A 17,455-nucleotide genomic window follows, 5' to 3' on the forward strand; every position below is an offset into this window, starting at 1 on the left:
AGATTTTGCTAATTTATACACGGTTATTTTTTATTTTTGCACTGCTGAAAATTGCATCCTTGGCCTTGCAGTGGATAGGCAAGCCCTCAAACTCGGGTGTATCTCCAGTCCTTAGGGATGTTTAATAAAAACCAAACTGTAGAGTGCATAGAAACAATGTTTCAGTGCCAAGATTAAAGAGTGCGTTAAGGAACAAGGGGGTTCGGGGATGGGGGGGGGCGGTGTTCCGAAGGTTCTGCTTTCATCCAGAAACCAAGCTGAAGGAACATTTTCATCTCTCCATTGGCATCTGCTCTGTTCCCCCATAGGGCTCCTAATCTTTAAGCAATTCCAGTTTTAGAGCGGTCAGGGGCCGAAGCTGATGAGGGTCAGCGAGGAGCTGGGTGTTGGCGATATGGGAATAAGAGAAACAGACACTCTGGCTTTGGAGAAGACTGGAGAAAGAATGAAGAAGGAAGGGTTGGGAATGGTTCCGGAGACGCGGCCAGTCTTAAGAGACTAGACGACGGCCAAAGCCGCTGAAGGAGCATCTGGAAGGCGGAGACCGAGAGGGGTTGTTTGTAGGGAGCGGGGATCCCGAGAGGCCAGGGGTGGGGAACGGGCGGGACCCACCGGGTCCCAGCATACGCGCTCTGCCCTCTCCTTTGCGCATTCCTGGGCCAGCCCAGCGCCGCAACCCGTCCCCGCTCCCTCCGGAGAAATTGCCAAATTAAAATGAATCATTTGGCCCATAATGGCCAAGGCGCTTATCGGGGGCGGGCGGGCCCGCGGCGGCGCCTTATCTCGGCGGCGCACACGGCCGGTGCTAACGAGGCCGCGGGCGGGAGCGGGATTAGAGCGCGCGGCGAGGCGCGGGCGGGGGCTGCCCAACATGGCCACGCGCGCCCCCAGGGCGCAAAACGTGAGCATCCCAGCCTTCTTCCCAGGGAGACAGCCGCCTCCCGTGGAATTGCCCGTCCGTTTCCTCCGTCCTTCCTCCTGCGCACTACAGCCCCGCTCCCTCTCCCCGGTCTCTTCCCGGGGGGCACTTTCCACGACGCCCCTCCGCTGCCCCTCCCGCCGGGGAGACTCTCTTCCTTCCTTCCCCTTTTCCCCTTGCGCAATAGACAGAGAAGCGCAAGGAGCTGGCGGCTTCCATTGCTTCTGGGTGGTGTGTGCGGGCGGCCAGGTTGAGAGTGCTTGCGTGAGCGGCAGGCTGCGGTGCCTACCCCCTGCGTGGGCTTTTGGCGATAGGTCGTGTGCGGGAGTGTGAAACCCTGCGCTGTCTGGGTGTGGAGATTCCGACCCCTCTGCGTTTTCTTCGTTGTATGTAAATTGCCCCGTTTCTTTTTTTCCCACAAGGTCGGCCCCGCGTGTCGCAGTGTGTGGCCTTGGACAAAGTGTTAGGCTGTCTTCGTTATGCCGGGCGGGTGTGATCCCCACCCTGTGAGGTTGTGTGTCTGTGAGCGTTTGCGTGTGACTGATGTCGCTGTGTCATGTTGGACAGTATGCCGGTCTGCCTACGTCGGCTTGTGGGACAGAGCTGGCTTGTGTTCATCTGCTTTCCTCCTCTGGGGCTGGACCATGTGTGGTCCTGTCCACCAAGAGTCCTATGCCTGTGTGCCTGTGTCCTTTAGAGGTGCGTTTGCAAATCGCTGGGGGCGGGAGTGGGGGGAGGGCGAGCGATCGCAGCGCTGGTGGGGGCGTCGGCATGGGGGCGGGGAGCGGGATTTCACATTTTATTCCAAATTATGATGTATTCGGGAGCCAGTGTTGGCTCGGATGGGCGGACAGAGCCCAGTGGGCGGCAGCTCTGTCCGGAGGCTGTCTGTGCCTTGGTGTTGCGGGGTCCCCTGGTGTGTACGTGGGGGATCTTCTAATCTGGAAGATGAGCCGCGCTCGCTGAGGCCAGCGTCTTCCCGCCCGCAACGCCGGGCCTGGATTCGCGCTGCGCCTGGGTTTCGCCTATTTCTGGTTAGTTTCGCGGGTGCGTCCGCGGCGGTTGGGAAAGAGGCCGGGAAGGACAATGGGCACACTTTCCAGGTCTGGTGCCAGGGGTGGGGAGTCCTCGGGATCGTTCGGAGCGACATTTTCTCAGTCGCTCCCCCATCCCGGTCGGGTCAGACCCCCTACCGGGGTTAGCTGCCCTAGGAGTCCTCTTACTTTGGAAGGACCGCTTCAGGGCCACCTTAGCTGGACAAGAAAGCGTCGCACTTTCCCCTTTTACTGAGATTGTTAATACCTTCGTCATCATCACCATCACCATTAAAATCCGCTTCTAATTAAAACAATCGAACAAAAAGCTCACCAGCTCGACCCTTTAGCTTCTTTGGAGGGAGAACAAAGCGGTCCTGTGTTAGGCCCCTCCCAGGTTTGGGGTAGGGAAAGAAAATGAAGAGGTAGTCAGACTAGAGATTCACTCCATAAAACAAACATTAACCTCAAGTAACACAGGGAACGAGTGTATTCCCCGCGTCTCTCCTCCGCTTTTCTCTGGATTAGAAAGGAAAAAGAAAACCTCTCGCACTGAATTGAAGCCGAGGGAGGTGGCAGTTCTGAGCTTCCGCCAAAGCCGCAGCAGAGAGAAGGAAGCCTTCACAATTAACCCAAGACTTCGATGTGCCTGTGGATGGTGGACATCTCAGGCAAAACAATTAAAAAAAAAAAAAAAAGGCGGAGGCGAAACATAAAAGCAAAGGAATCCAGCTGCCTCTCTCGGAAGCGGCGTCGGGTTTGACGACCAGTCCTCCCTTTGTTTTGTTTATCGCTTCAAACAGTATAAGAGATATTCTCACCTTCTGCCAGTCAAAACCCGGAAAAATCGAAAACTCTTTTTGCAAAAGAGGTGGGGGAAAAGGTGTAGAAATTCCTTCCTTTATGTCTCTTCATCCATTAGAAAGAAAACAAGGGACCCAGCTAAAACAGAGCCCTCTCCCTTTCATCCCTGCAGGGAAACAGGACCTTTAGAAGCGGGTTCTGCCTTCGTTCTGGGCAGGAACTTGATAGACGGGGGCCACGAAGAGAGTGGGGCTAGGGCTCCCAGGTTCTGACCCAGCAACTGGGTCCTGAAGACTCTTGTTTAGTCCCATCCCGCCCTCTCCACCCGCATCAAATAGGGAATTACATCTTCGTGCTTTGGCGGCAACGGGAGCCAGGACTCAGGCAATCCGCATAGAGACGTCCATGCTTAGAAAACAAATTCGGCCATACTGAATTAAGCAGATCCGTTAGAGGGTTCGAATATGTTCTGGGCAGCCTGCCGGGAGAGGCTGTTGTTGTTATTCCTGATTGGTCAGGTGTAGGGCTCATTTTTTTTTTTTAATTCGGGATGTGTCTGGGGGAGGGGGGCTCCAAACACCTGCAAGTTGGAGGCGGAAAGCCGTTTGCTATTCTTTGGGATGGCGGGGCACACGAGGTAATTCCCAATTATTGACCCCCCATTTTGTCTCTCGCCCTCCCTCTTTCTCTCCACCCCCATCTTTCCTGGAAACTCGCTTTGGGCGCGGCAGACCGCGCAGGACCTCAAGGCAAGCTAAGTAACTGCTGGTCTCTCAGCGAGAGCCGGGAACACAGAGCTCCGGGGTCCTACCTCGACCCCTCTCCAGAGGAGGAGTGGAGGTCCTAGCCAGCTGAGTCGGTCTCTCTAAATATGCCCCAGGTTAGTTGCGGCCGGGCGTCTTGGGGAGGGGGTGAGTGTGGGAGAGGGCAATGTCTGTGGAAACAACAGTATTCTGGGTTGTGGACTAGGGTGGGGGAGGCTCAGAACTGAGAAGATTGTCAGGGGTGGGGGTGGGAGAACCAACCTAGGCTAAGAACCCGCCATCTGACTGCCGCTAAGCTACCTCAGGCCTCCAACAGGGCCCTTTCCTTTTTCCGGCCTTGGATAAAACCAGCTGGTTGGATTATGTCCTCCAGGCCGCTCCCATGGCCCCGGTTCCGAGCACATTTCACAAGGCCGGTAACTTTATCGTGGCTATATCCGGGTGGCGCGGGCTGTGCTTGGAGCCAAGGCCACCCCACTAAGGCCTAAGGCCTAAGAGGCTGTGCTGGACCGCATCTCCACTCCGGTGAGAGTGCACTGCTCACTGGCGCCTTAGGTTTTGGCGCAGGCTTTGTGTTTCTCCGCTATGTCTTGCGCATATGAGTGTGGAGGATGGGAGGCCAGCCAAGTCTAAGGCCAACGCTATTTCTTTTAAAAATAAGTAGATTTTAAAAAACAATCTCCGAGCTATGATTTGGGGCATTAAGAGTTGCTGGAGAAGATGCAGTGCCGCCCGCCCGGAAAGGAGCGTTCTGGTCCCCTTGTTCAGGCGAATATTGTCACCTGCTGGCGTTGGGGCGACTGGAGGGTGAAGATGAGGTTGAAGCTGCAACCTAGGTCTCTGAAGCACAAAGAGCTGGGATGGTCGAGGGAGCGCTCCAGCCTAGCCTGAGCCCCTCCCTTTCCCATTCTCCCTTAATAAAAACAATTGCATAAAAGCCGTTAGTGTTAACCCCTGGGCTGCTGGGGGTGATCCTGGTCTTAGGAGGTTTATCTGAGGTTCAGGAACTGAGCAGGGAGAATTCCACTGGAAGCCTTGAATATTTATAGCATCTGGAGGGTCAACTCATCAGGAATATGTGTCCTCTTTGGCCATTGGGATCCTGCTTCCGTCATTGCTGCAGAATTAATCAGGGAGTCAGAGGGATGCTGGGACTCAGTTACTGTAGTGTATGTTTGTCCTTTAGAAGCTGGGGCTAAAGCACTGGTCATTGAGAGCACACAGATGGTGGTGGCCTCAAGGTAGGGGGACAGCATCTCAGGCTTGTATATTTCACCAGGAGCTGGTTTCTTTCTGGTGCACTTCCCTAGCACGGAGGGAAGTGAGGATGGCTACTATCCTACTGGTTCATTTCCGGTGGCTGAGGTATTCTCCATATGTAGACTTTTTGTCTCCACTCAAATTGTGAGTTCAATTTCAGTGAAGCATCACAGACCCATGTTGGCTTTGCAGCTTGTGTGTAACAAGTGTTGGGAGATTTGTTGCTTCCTGACTGGGCTAACACAGAACAACTAGTGTCGCCTGAATTGCAGTCCTTGATCTCCATTTTGTGTCTGGCTATACACCTGAGTTTTGGAGAAGGCTGAAGAAGGTCCAATTTCCTTTTCTTAAGAGGAGGGAGTCACTTTCCCCGGATAACTCTGGTCCAGAGCAATGCAGTGGCCAAAGGGAGCTCTGTGTGTGCTCCGTGTCAGTAATTATGTGGTCTCCTGTTTGGAACTGACTTGGATATTTTTATATTTATTTTCTGTTTTAAAACACCCCAGTTCAGGCCAGTGAATTGACTTGGTGGGTTGGGCTGTTGCTGTCAATCCTGACAGCTTTAGTTTGACCCCCAAGACTCAGGTGAAAGGAAATCACTACTTCCTGAAAATTGTCCTCTAAGTTCTAAGTTGGTGACTGTGGCATGTGTGCCCTCATATACAAATAAATAAATGATATATGTAATAAAAATTAAAACACAACAAAATAACTCAATTATCTTATCCTGGGAGCAGAAATCTGATTTATAAAGCCTATTAAGGTGGTTATATGTGTGTGTGTGCACATACATACACAAATGTATATATTGAGGAGATAGGATCGGGTGTAGCCTAGGCTAACTTCAAATTAGGAATTCTTCAACTCCCTTCTCAGGGCTGTAGTTATAATGTGCCACCACAGATGGTGAGTTCATTGTATTTTTATTTTTAAAACTAAAACAACTCACAAGTACAATCCAACTTTGGAGTCTTATAGATTGTGTGTCTGGCCTGTTGCTGGGTCAGGTGCGACCTGAATGAAGCGAAGTGATGTAAGAACTCTCAAACTGGTGGGAAATAGAGTGACTGTGCTCATCAGGGGAGTATGGTTGGAGCCTAGGAATTTTTCTGGGCTCCAGGGTCTATGTGAGACCGTAAAACAGTGAGATCCGGGGCTGGAGAGATGACTCAGTGGTGAAGAGCACTGACTGTACTTCCAGAGGTCCTGAGTTCAATTCCAAGTAACATGGTGGCTCATAATCATCTGTAATGGGATCTGATGACCTCTTCTAGTGTTTCTGAAGACAGCAACAGTGTACTCATATATAAAATAAATAAATCTTAAAACAAAAACATCGAGATCCGAGTTCCATGTATTGAGAATACCAAGGTGTATGGGGTGGGGGGAGAAGGGACACTACATTGGAATAATTCTAGGAAGGGCCATCTTTATATTTTCTCCATCAGGAGGGGAGCCCAGATTCTAGTGACTTCAGGAGTACTTTGCAGTGTCTTAGTCAGGCTTCCCAAGCAGAATGCAGTGGAATGCTAAGGGTAGCCAGAGCCAGCCTCATTCCTCATGATAGGAGGAAAGAATGCAGAATACAACGGCTTAGTGTAGGCAACTTTCCTCTTGCGGGAGAATCCTGGCAGAAAGTGACTGGTTCCTATGAAATATTTCTGATATCTGTAGCTGAATAGTGCAAGTTCTTGCAGCTTCCATACCCTACTTCACCACCATAGTGTTTCTGGGTGTATATTTGCGGCACATGAGGTTCCTATAGCACTGGACAAATTCCCCGCCAAAACCAAAAGGGGGGCGGGAAGGACACGCTTGCTGGGGGATTTGTTCCCTCCCCTTCCCCTGTGGCCTAAGAAGGAGGGACTGGGTGATCTTTCTTTCTCTTCTCTGTGCATTTCCTTCCTCCTTTTTCCCGTCGATTTTTGTTTCGCTGGCTGATTCCTTTTCTTCCAGTGTTTCTGCCATCTTTCTCCAGCTCTATTCCTATCCTTGGACACTGTGCCTCCCGGGCTTGGCCTACACTTTTCTCCCTATCTAGAGACACCCCCACATTGTTCCAGTCCCAGACCCCGCGGGCCCTTCACTCCAGCAGGGTTGGGGTGTGCGTCCACGTGGCTCTGAGTTTGTCCGCTTTTCGGGTTTCAGTGCGTGATCTCCTCTCTGCCCCTTACATTGTTACAGGATGACGGAGCGGCCGCCGAGCGAGGCGGCACGCAGTGACCCGCAACTAGAGGGACAGGACGCGGCCGAGGCCCGCATGGCCCCCCCGCACCTAGTCCTGCTCAACGGCGTCGCCAAGGAGACGAGCCGCGCAGCCCCGGCTGAGCCCCCAGTCATCGAGCTAGGCGTGCGCAGCGGCACGGGGGGCGGCCCTGCCGGTGGGGGCGGTGCCGCGAGGGACTTAAAGGGCCGCGACGCAGTAGCAGCCGAAGCTCGCCATCGGGTGCCCACCACCGAGCTGTGCAGACCTCCCGGACCCGCCCCGGCGCCCGCGCCCGCCTCGGCTCCTGCAGAGCTGCCTGGAGACGGCCGCATGGTGCAGCTGAGCCCGCCCGCGCTGGCAGCCCCCGCCGGCCCCGGCCGAGCGCTGCTCTACAGCCTTAGCCAGCCGCTCGCCTCACTAGGCAGGTGAGCATCCCGGTCCCCTGCTGCGTTCTGGTTCGAGAGGAGGGGCGATGGCTTAAGACTCCAGGACCGAAAGAGCCTAGAGACCAGAGTCCGCCCCCCCCCACCCTTCTGCTAGTGGAAAAGGGGTCCCCTATGAGACAGTCAGGAAGGACCCGTGGTACTTAGGGGACATAGTTGTGTAGAAACCGGTGGTGGTCGCCTGCGGTTTTGACGATGCGGGCCCGTGTGTGTGTGTGTGTGTGTGTGTGTGTGTGCCCGTGTGTGTGTGTGCCCGTGTGTGTGTGTGTGTGTGTGTGTGTGTGTGTGTGAGAGAGAGAGAGAGAGAGAGAGAGAGAGAGAGAGAGAGAGAGAGAGAGAAGCGTAGGGTGTCTGAATGGCCCTCTGCGGCAGAGGTGAGGTTCGCCACAAAGGGTGAATTCCTCTGGAAGCTGCCGCGGTGGGTGGACAGGCTGGAGAGAAGGATCTAAGGCGGTTGCTGAGGGCAGCTCTTCTCAACCTCTGCTAGGATGCCGTGAGTGGTGGGCAACACTGTGGTCCGCTCCTAGTCCTTTTGCTTCTTACCTGCCGTCGTGGGGACCAGGCAGGTATAATTGGTATGAGAACGTCGGTCTCCTTGCTGGGCCCTGTAGTGAGGGAAGCTGAGAGGCTGGCAGAATGTCGGACAGGCGGTAGGAAAGAATTATATAGGACAATGCAGGACGGTAGAGCAGTAGGGAGGCTGTCAAGGGTTGGTGAGTAGTGGAGAGGGGGGCCGATCTGAGATCAGAGAGTGATGGTGGGTGAGGTCTGTGGGAGGGGGGACACTGTGAGACCCTTTGTGGTGTGGGAGTTGCCTGATATCACTGCCTTCACCTGTTGGCCTGAGCAAAGGTCTACCATGATTGAATGATTCTCTCTCTCTCTCTCTCTCTCTCTCTCTCTCTCTCTCTCTCTCTCTCTCTGTGTGTGTGTGTGTGTGTGTGTGTATACTTGAGCACAGGAATACACCGCCCTGCCCCCCACATTTATGTTTTGTTCCATATGTTCACCCTCTTCGATTCGATTCTGTGAATGCATGCATACTCAATTCAATCTGCATGTTAAGTGAGGGGGAGCAGGGAGGCCTTACCTCATTGTGATCTTCCTTCTCTTTCCACAGTGGGTTCTTCGGGGAACCGGATGCCTTCCCCATGTTCACCAACAACAACCGGGTGAAGAGGAGGCCCTCCCCATATGAGATGGAGATTACTGATGGTGAGGCTGCACCCATCCCTTGCCTGGTTTGAGCCATCTGCAGTGGATAGTGCAGAGACGCAGAGGCAGTGTGGGGATCTCAGAGTTGAAAATGACAGTTTGGAACCCCAAACTGCCAGAACGCTTCATGCTGGAACTGAATTAGGACTGGCATTTAAGCCATCCCTCTAGAGTCAGCCACATGTAGTTCTCACTCAAGGCTTGATCCCTGCACTTTGTCAAAGATCCAGGAAGGGTGGAAACACTTCAGGTCCCCAACGCCAATGGCTGACTCACAGAAAGTCCCTCAACTGCATCTTGAATCCACTTTGGAATTTCTGACTGTACTTGTGCCTATTAATGTTTTTTCTTTCTCCCAGGGCTCTCTATTATGAAATCCCTCTGTCCCTCTTCCACAGTCTGGGCTGAGACCAAGAGGTGGCTTATAGTGTCACAGAATGAATATATATTCAGGGGATCTCAGTACTCTTTGGCTATTCTTTGGCTTGGATAAGTAGAAATTTAGAGCCCCACCTACTGCCAAAGTTAACTTGATGCTATCTGAGCAGGAGGGTGGTCTCTGCAGGCTGAGGGACTCTGGCCATAGGTGGGGATTCTCAGTGCTGCTGTCTGTCTGGGGCCCTAGTAGGAAGTGTGTCGAAGTGTGTAAAGAGCTGGGAGCCTATCGAGAATGTGTGTGTGGAACTTGAGCTTCTAGAGAAGATTCTAGAGAGGAAGGGGGTGGCTCTGACAATACAGAAGAGACACCAGGAACCACAACAACTCAGAGCACAGACACAGTCAAGAGGAAGGGTGGTGGGTGCTTCTGCATCAGAGCCGCTTCTCCAGCTCCTGGTAGAGCAGTTCTGCAGTAGGCACCTCTCACTCACTCCTCATCCGCTGCCTGTCAGAAAGCTGTCAGGGAACAATAAAGCTGTGTCCACGCAACACTGAGATCTCCACACAGGAGTTCTGTCTCATCCACAGCTTGACTCCCAGCACCAACGTTGCTAACAGCCATCATTATTATAATAGACCATGATTATAGGTTTTACGTTTTGGAATGAGTTCTGAAGTCCTCCCTTCCCTCTAGCCATGATGTAAAAGGCTGGTCCTCCCATGTCACTGTTGAAAGACCCCCTCTTTAGAGGTCTGGGGACACCAACTTGCTTTCTATACAGCAGCCCAGTGTAAGTCTGCCAAGTAGATTTGTGATGCTTTCTCCAGTCCGGATTTTACCCTTTCACAGCTTCAGGGAAACTGCAGGGAGGGCAAGGGATGACACAAGGAGTGTGGGTAGAGGCACAAAGTGAGGAAAAGTGACAGTGAGAAAAAGGGATCTTCAAAACTCACAGTCATGTAAGTCCCAGACCGAGTCATACACTGGCCAGTGGACTCGGACGGCCTCTTAGCCTGCCTTTTCTTTCCTCCCCTTTTACCCCTTCCCAAGTTTCCAATCTGAGCCCTGGACCCAGAGCTTACTAAAAGAGGGTAAGCAGGAGCCTCAGACTGGGCTATCTCTTCTGTACATTGAATTTCCCGAAGGTTGTCATGAGGCCTGTGGCGTTGTGGTGGCAGGGAAGTACAACTTCAGCCCAGGGCTCAGGAACACTGGTGGAAGTGCTTGTGTCTCCCCTGGCTCTGAGAATCCCAGGTCATGCCTGGATGCTTGGTTCATAGCTCAGCATACATTAGGCACTGCACACAAGTGCACTGGTGTTGCCCTCTGCCTGGCAGCTCAGTATCGGTATCAGTGTGACAGTGATTATTTGGTCCAGGGCAGTCCTTAGAATCCTTTTTCTGAGGCCAGCCATGACTGTGCATAGTTGTCTTTCTGTTTTCTTTCCTGGGCTTGGGGGCCTAGAGGGGCCCTTCTGCTCTCTACCCTTCTCTCCATTTTCCCCCTTGTCATCGTGAAAGGCCACTTAAGAAACATAGACTGCTCCTGTCACCCCTAGAACTGGATTTCCACCCTTCTGACTGTAGGGACCGATGAGATGTCCTCTCATGCCCATCACTCCACTCAGGCTTCGTCCCTTCCTGTGTCTGGAGGGCTTTGCTTCAACTTGAAGCTGCTGAGAAAAGTCTCTGCCAGCTGCCTTAGCTGAGCATGGTCGTTTCTAACCAGCACGGCTTTGGGTTGTGCTTCTCATTTGTTTGTTCCTTGCTCATCATCTCCCATCTCCATTAACATGAAAACTCCATGAGGGTAAACACCTGCCTGAGCCAGGCACACCTTTAATCCCAGCTCTCAGGAGGCAGTGGCAGGCAGATCTCTTGAGTTCCAGGCCAGCCTGGTCTACAGAGAGAGTTCCAGTACAGCCACAGCTACTGTGGGCTACACAGAGAAATATTATCTTGAAAAAACAAAACAGAACACACACACACACACACACACACACACACACAGAGAGAGAGAGAGAGAGAGAGAGAGAGAGAGAGAGAGAGAGAGAGGTTGCTACTTTGTTTCCAACCCAATTCCCGGCTAAAAGAAATCTCAACTCAATCAGTTAACAAAACAAGCTACAAGCCTGGGGCCTGGGCAGAGCCCTCCTCCGTCTGGGTGGGGGGAGGGAAAGACATATTAAAAGCTGCACAGCCCATAGGAGGGGCCCAGAGCACTCAGATACGTGTCATTATGAAAGGTGATGGAGAGGAAGCAGGTAGAGTTGTGAGGTTGGTAAGCTAGGGCTGGTGGGATATAGATCTCACAGATGGTATGTCAACTGGACTTCTGAGATGAGTACTCCTTGTTTTAGCTCCCTAGCTTCTCAGTTAGAGGAGCCCCTTGGAGGTCTCTACCTGCCTCTAACCCACATCCTTCTATTCTCAGGTCCTCACACCAAAGTAGTCCGGCGCATCTTCACCAACAGCCGGGAACGATGGCGGCAGCAGAATGTGAATGGGGCGTTTGCTGAGCTCCGAAAGCTGATCCCCACCCACCCACCAGACAAGAAACTAAGCAAAAATGAGATCCTCCGCCTCGCCATGAAGTACATCAATTTCCTGGCCAAGTTGCTCAATGACCAGGAGGAGGAAGGCACCCAGCGATCCAAGCCTGGCAAGGAACCTGTGGTGGGAGCTGGTGGGGGTGGGGCAGGGAGTGGCATACCCCCTGAAGACCTTCTACAGGATGTGCTTTCCCCCAACTCCAGCTGTGGCAGCTCTCTGGATGGGGCAGCCAGCCCGGACAGTTACATAGAGGAGCCAACACCCAAGCACACTCCCCGCAGCCTCCATCCTGCCCTGCTGCCTGCCGCTGATGGGGCTGGCCCCCGGTGATGCGTCTGGGGCTGCCCAGGGCCAGCAGGCAGGGGTCTTTAGTCCCCAGGGTTGCTGGACTTCAGGGCAGGTGGGATGAGAAGCAGGTCATTGGACTTAAATGAACTTCCCTTATGGTCTGAACTTTGGGAAGTCCCAACTGACCCTAGGCTGGCATTTCTGTTTCCTACCTGGAAACAGAAGAGGAAAACAGAGTGCAGTAGTAGGTACTTTTTCTGAAGATGGCACGGTCTTCTCCCTTTCCCAAGCCCCAAGATTTCCCCAATTATGAGGCTCAAGTCTCACTGGTTTTGGTCTAGAGTTTGTGAGCCTTGTTTTGGACAAGATCTGGGGTTGTCACCTGTTACCTGAGGCATCAATTGGCCTCTGCCTTGCCTTTCTCCCATCCCGAGCTGGCTGGGGTGGCTTTTGTGGCAGCTTCTGTTCAAATACGTAGGTACCCAAGAGCTGACCATTTCTTGAGCCCCATCTTCACCCAGGTCCGTGCTGATCCATCCAGCTTGCCAGCGGCTGTGGAGAGTCCAAGCCTCAAGGTGCCTTCTTCAGGGCCTGGTTGGAAAAGATGGCCAGTAAACAGACAACCTGCTCTCGACTAGCTGGGGCAGAAAACCCAACAGCCCTTTTTGCTCCAGGGAATCAGAGCTCTCTGTTTTCTCCCCACTGAGACTTGCCTTCCTATCCTGTGGCTGTGAGGACCAAGCTGGCAGCCTTGAGCATGCTTTGTTGGGCTGTGTGCAGGCCCAGAAAGGGAAAGTGACATTAGGGTGAGCAAAGAGGGAGTGTTTGGGGCACTGGGTTTCAACTCCTGCACATCACCGTTTGTACAGGAGAGCAAATGACACTGTGCTGGTGCATTGCATGTTGGTGCTGGGGCTCTGCAGCCCATAGGCTTCCCCAGGAAACTTATTAAAGGAAGCTTTCCATTGCAAGATGTCTGTTGGCTGATGGTCTGGACTTCCAAATGGAGTACAAACTATCCTGTAAATACTCTATTTGGGATTCTGCCTGACCACTTGGTGGCAACTCTAGGCCATGATACCACCCAAGATGCAGCCTGATGCGAAGGCAAGGAGTCCAGTCAGAGGCAAGGCCCTGGCTGAGACCTGAGCATGCATATCTGCTCAGCTTACCTTTAAGTACTCTCCCCCCCCCACACAACTGCAGGCCCTACGTGTGTGCATGATAGGTTGGTTTAACACAAAGTGAAGCGCCCCTCTAAAACCTGTACATGAAAATTTTGTAAAGCAAATCCTTCTTCTCCATCTTTTAAAGACATACGCTCTGCAAGTCATTTTGTAAAGTGGAGAATCTTTTTTTATGTAATATGGACAAATGCCCCATTGTTTCTCCCCTGTGGTGGACCGATTTGTCCTAAAGCTAGGCCTGCCTATAATGAAGCTCAAGCTCATGAAACAAAATGGACAGAAGTCCTGTGTATCTGTCATTGTAGTGATGTCACTCAGCTCTCAGTCTCTGGGCTTTGCCTTCGAGCTAGAGAGAAAATATCCAGCAGCCCCCATCTTGTAATGTACAAGCCCATCACCTTTCTGTTGGAGTTTCAGCACGATGGTTTGCTCACACCAGGATGGGGCCTGAGTACAGACTTAGGTGGACAGAGATGGATCCTGCTCCCTGCTCCCCACTCTCCTCCCTTTCCTAGAAAGTACTGAGGGCCCCCAGGCATAGGGACAACGTGGTCAGCTACTAAGGCACTGTGATTCTCATGTCACATTCTGCTGTCACATGAATATTAAGGTTGGGTCCTTCCCGTTGTGTTGAAGGTGTCCGACCCATAAGAAAATGGTATGACCGTCCTGGGCTCTACGCCTGTGGCTGTGTTTGCTTCTCAATGGAATGATGACTTGGGAATGAAAAGTGTGGGTCTGTAGGTGAATTTCATGAGAGGGATCACACACGTGTTGGAAGCCTCAGCTTCAGTGCCCTATATCAGCTTTGCAGCTTCGCTGGAATAAATACGCTAGGCAGTGGTGTGGACTGACTGCAGTAATGACATTGGAAGTTCACTGGGTCTGTAAAGAGTTCTCTGGAGCACTGAGGGCACAGTGCAGGGGAAGAATAGCACACACAGAGTTCTGTGTTCTATACCCAGCACAGACACAAAAGAAGCTTCGTTACCCTCAGTACTGACCGTACTGAGGCTCCAGAGTTCAGGCCTGGGCAGTTGATGTTTGTGTCATTTAGATTATAAAATATTTTCCATTGAGCTATCTAGATGCTCATCTCTCAAGATTAATCTTAATTTCTCCCTGATTCTAAGACAAGAGACAGGAGTGAGAAAAGGAGAGAGCTTGCTAACATTTCTAAAGGGGCTGGGTAAGGAAGAGCCAGGGTTTTAGTCTTTGTAAGATCTAAGGAAGACCACACATTCCGTTCCCATACTCCTCACTCCATATCTTTCTTCCTTTGCCTCCCCCTTGCCCTTAAAGAAACTGCAGCATCCCAAGAACAACATCTGTACAAAGGGGGAAATGTAAGCATGAGGAAACATTAAAAAAAAAAACAGTGATGAACATAACTTCAGAGAGAATCCCACCCTTCAAGAATAATTTCATGGTTATTTGTGGTGGCAAGTGACAAGATGGTACAACCTTTATCCTTTTCCGGAAACAAAAACAAAGGGCACAGCAACTATAGTGAGCTGACAGCTATTTTGGCCTTTTGGGTGGGTCTAGCTGTACTTGGGATCCCAGTGGTACATGACCCTCTGCCAAAGGCTTGCCTCAGTCTGTGTACATAGCACGCCAAGTCTGTGGGCAAGCCCAGCACTTTCCGTCAGCGTCGCGTACTGTATGTGATGAACTGTGTTGGTCTCTGTGTTTTTCTGCAGAAGAGGAGTAACTACTCCGGGTACCTTGATATTTGTATAGCCTAGAGGCCAACACTGCGGATGTGTGACTCTTTATTGAAAAACAAAAACAAAACAAAAAAAATACCAGTGTGGTGATGATAGTGTGTGTATATATATATAAGGTTATATGGGGAAGATTTCTAAATAAAAGTTTTACAAAGGGGCCTGGACTCTGTACTTGGACTTGGCCCCGTAGAGCCTGAGCATGGGGACCTTAAGGGGGAAAGGCGGATAGGGATTGGCTCCACTGCTCTTAGGAAGTGATCTAGCTTCTAATCTCAAAATGAGCCTGTAGAGAGGAAGGAGGCAACCCTCTGGGTGGGGGTGGGGTGGGGGTGGGGGTGGGGTGGGGTGGGGGTGGGATGAGGGTGGGGTGGGGTGGGGTGGGGGTCCTTTTTCCCCCTTCTGCAAGACTCCACAGGGCTTCAGTATCCTGTCCTTGTGCTTGGAGCCCTGGACAGCCTGGCCCTCTCTGTATTGGGTCAGCTTTCTTCTTCTTGTTAGATCAGGTTCCCTGGTTGGGGCCATTGCTCCCAGTGAGAGCTTAGGACAGACAAATGCAGCTGTCACCCACCATTTGTGTCTTCAGATTTTCTGATGACTCCGTGGGTGCTGCGTCTTTTACACCCGGACTTTTTTTTTTCTTTTTTAATGATTTAAAAATATTTTATGTATATAGGTGTTTTATGTGTATAGGAGCAGTGCCCACAGAGGCCAGAAGAAGGAGTCAGATTCGCTGGAACTGGAGTTGTAAACCTTTGTGAGTTGCCCCATAGGTACGGGAGTTTCATGAATGGAATTTGAGAAAGAGACTGGGTCTTGGGAAGGCCATTACACATGGACACATGGACATTTGGTCTCCTGGGAGTTTGTAGGCTGGGCACCCTTCCGTTTTCTCATTTAACAAGCATTTGCTGGGCAAATATCTGTTGGCAAGGGTTCAGCACTGAATGAACCAAACATGAATTCTCTCCACTTCACCTTACATTTCAGCAGGGGATGCTGAACGCACAAACACACACAACTAGAGTTAAACAGTTAAAAAGCAATTAGTGTTAAGCCACAGTGAGTTTCATTCAGGCCAGCCTGGGCTACATGAAAACAGTCTCAAAAAATCCAAAAGCCAAGAAGAGTAGTAAGGAACAAAAACAGACAGATCAACTAGAATAGTTCAGGGAAGGCCTAGGGTGGTGCCATCTTTCCCATTCAGGGTCAGATGATTCCTGGCGTCAGAGACAGAATTGTCCTAGAGACAGGACTGGGTCTTTCTGTCTACCTGCCCTGAAAAGGCTTTTTTTCTTTCTTTTTCTCTGGACCTCAGTACTCAACCCCAAATCTAGAGCCATGGACTAGCTCAGATTCAACAACTGGGAATTCAATAGTCTCACCGTCAGTTCCCATCCGGCCTGCATCTAGTCTCAGCAGCATTTTGTCCTCTTGGCTTCTATCCATCTCCTACAGGGAGAGGGTAGGATTCAGCCTGAGTGTCAATATCTGACCCAACTTCTGGGAAGCTCCTCAGACATGCCTCTCCTTGGCCCTGTGCAAGGATGGTTGGATTTGGCTTTGCGGGGGGGGGGGGTTAAAAATGGATCTTAGGCTGATAGACCTGAGAGACTACCATGATAGGAGAGAGAGAAAGAGGGCAGGGAAGGAAGAACAGTGTTTGGGGTGGAGGAAGTGGCCAGTCACATTCAGTACAACGGGGGATCATGCACAGAAAGGCTGAGATGATTGGTTTTAGCAACATTGAGGGAGCTGGTGGCTGGAAAGAGCTGCAGAGAGGAATAGACAGAAGCAGCAACCTGAGAACTCAGGAAACCACTCCCCATCTTAGAAGCATTTTCATCAGGAGAAATAAAGCTTTCCATGTAATGGGGACAAAGAGAGCCTGAGGATTCTGGCTGCTGAGAGGACAAACAGGCTCCAGGAGGTCATCGATGGGGACAGAGACCCAGAGAGAAAATGTCTCTCCAAGCCTTGTATCTCATAGTTATGAGTAGGTTATGAGTAAGTAGATCCATTCTTCCTGTCCCAAGACAAGGGTGTTGTTGAAGGCCAGCATCCCTGGCTCGGCAAGAAAAGAAAAGTGCCCTGAGGCCTTGCCTGAGGGATTTTGCTTATTCATTCCCCTCTATTTCTTAACACTCCATTTGTGTGTGTGTGTGTGTGTGTGTGTGTGTGTATGTGTTTGTTTTTCTGAGACAGGGTCTCATGTAGCTTTGGCTTGCCTCAAAGCCACTAAATTGCTGAGGATGATTTTGAACTTCTGACCATCCTGCCTCTGTCTCTGGAGTGCTGGGATTATAGTTGTGCACTACAATACCAGGTTTATTCAGTGACAGGAGCAAAATCCAGGGCTTTGTGCATGTCAGGCAAGCACTCTACAACTGGACCACATCCCCACCCCACCCTCACTCCTTTGTGCCTACTGAAGGATCTTTCTTCCTTTCTGTTCTAGGCTATTTTATTGTTTTATGACCTCCCAGATGTCGAATTTTGGTTTATTTTTCACAGAAGAGCCCATCTTCCTCTTTGCCCACTCTCATTTGGAAGTCCAGGAAGCTTTCCTGACTCCATGGGACTGGGTGTCTCCTTTGCATGCCCAGGGGACCCCCTGCATGCTGGCCATTCCCTCCCTAACATTCTCTTATTTAGTTGCTTCTATACTGAATCACAA

General features: G+C 51.4%; 1 protein-coding gene across 7 annotated transcripts; it reads left to right on the top strand.

Annotated features, from left to right (window-relative positions):
* Window positions 1–819: 819 nt before the first annotated feature.
* Window positions 820–14,938, top strand: Tal1 (TAL bHLH transcription factor 1, erythroid differentiation factor). Of its 7 annotated transcripts, none has more exons than XM_052177016.1 (5): window positions 820–901; window positions 3,489–3,637; window positions 6,966–7,412; window positions 8,551–8,645; window positions 11,458–14,938. In XM_052177016.1, exons 3-5 carry the CDS (start codon window positions 6,967–6,969, stop codon window positions 11,904–11,906), a joined length of 990 nt encoding a protein of 329 aa, XP_052032976.1. In that variant the 5' UTR covers window positions 820–901; window positions 3,489–3,637; window position 6,966; the 3' UTR covers window positions 11,907–14,938. The 7 variants fall into 7 exon arrangements, with proteins under 7 accessions (XP_052032976.1, XP_052032980.1, XP_052032979.1 ...); XM_052177019.1 differs by lacking the exon at window positions 820–901 and adding an exon at window positions 1,208–1,305; XM_052177018.1 differs by lacking the exon at window positions 820–901 and adding an exon at window positions 1,333–1,618.
* Window positions 14,939–17,455: the final 2,517 nt, after the last annotated feature.

This window comes from Apodemus sylvaticus, chromosome 3, assembly GCF_947179515.1.
Source record: "Apodemus sylvaticus chromosome 3, mApoSyl1.1, whole genome shotgun sequence".
In the NCBI taxonomy this organism is placed as follows: Eukaryota; Metazoa; Chordata; class Mammalia; order Rodentia; family Muridae; genus Apodemus; species Apodemus sylvaticus.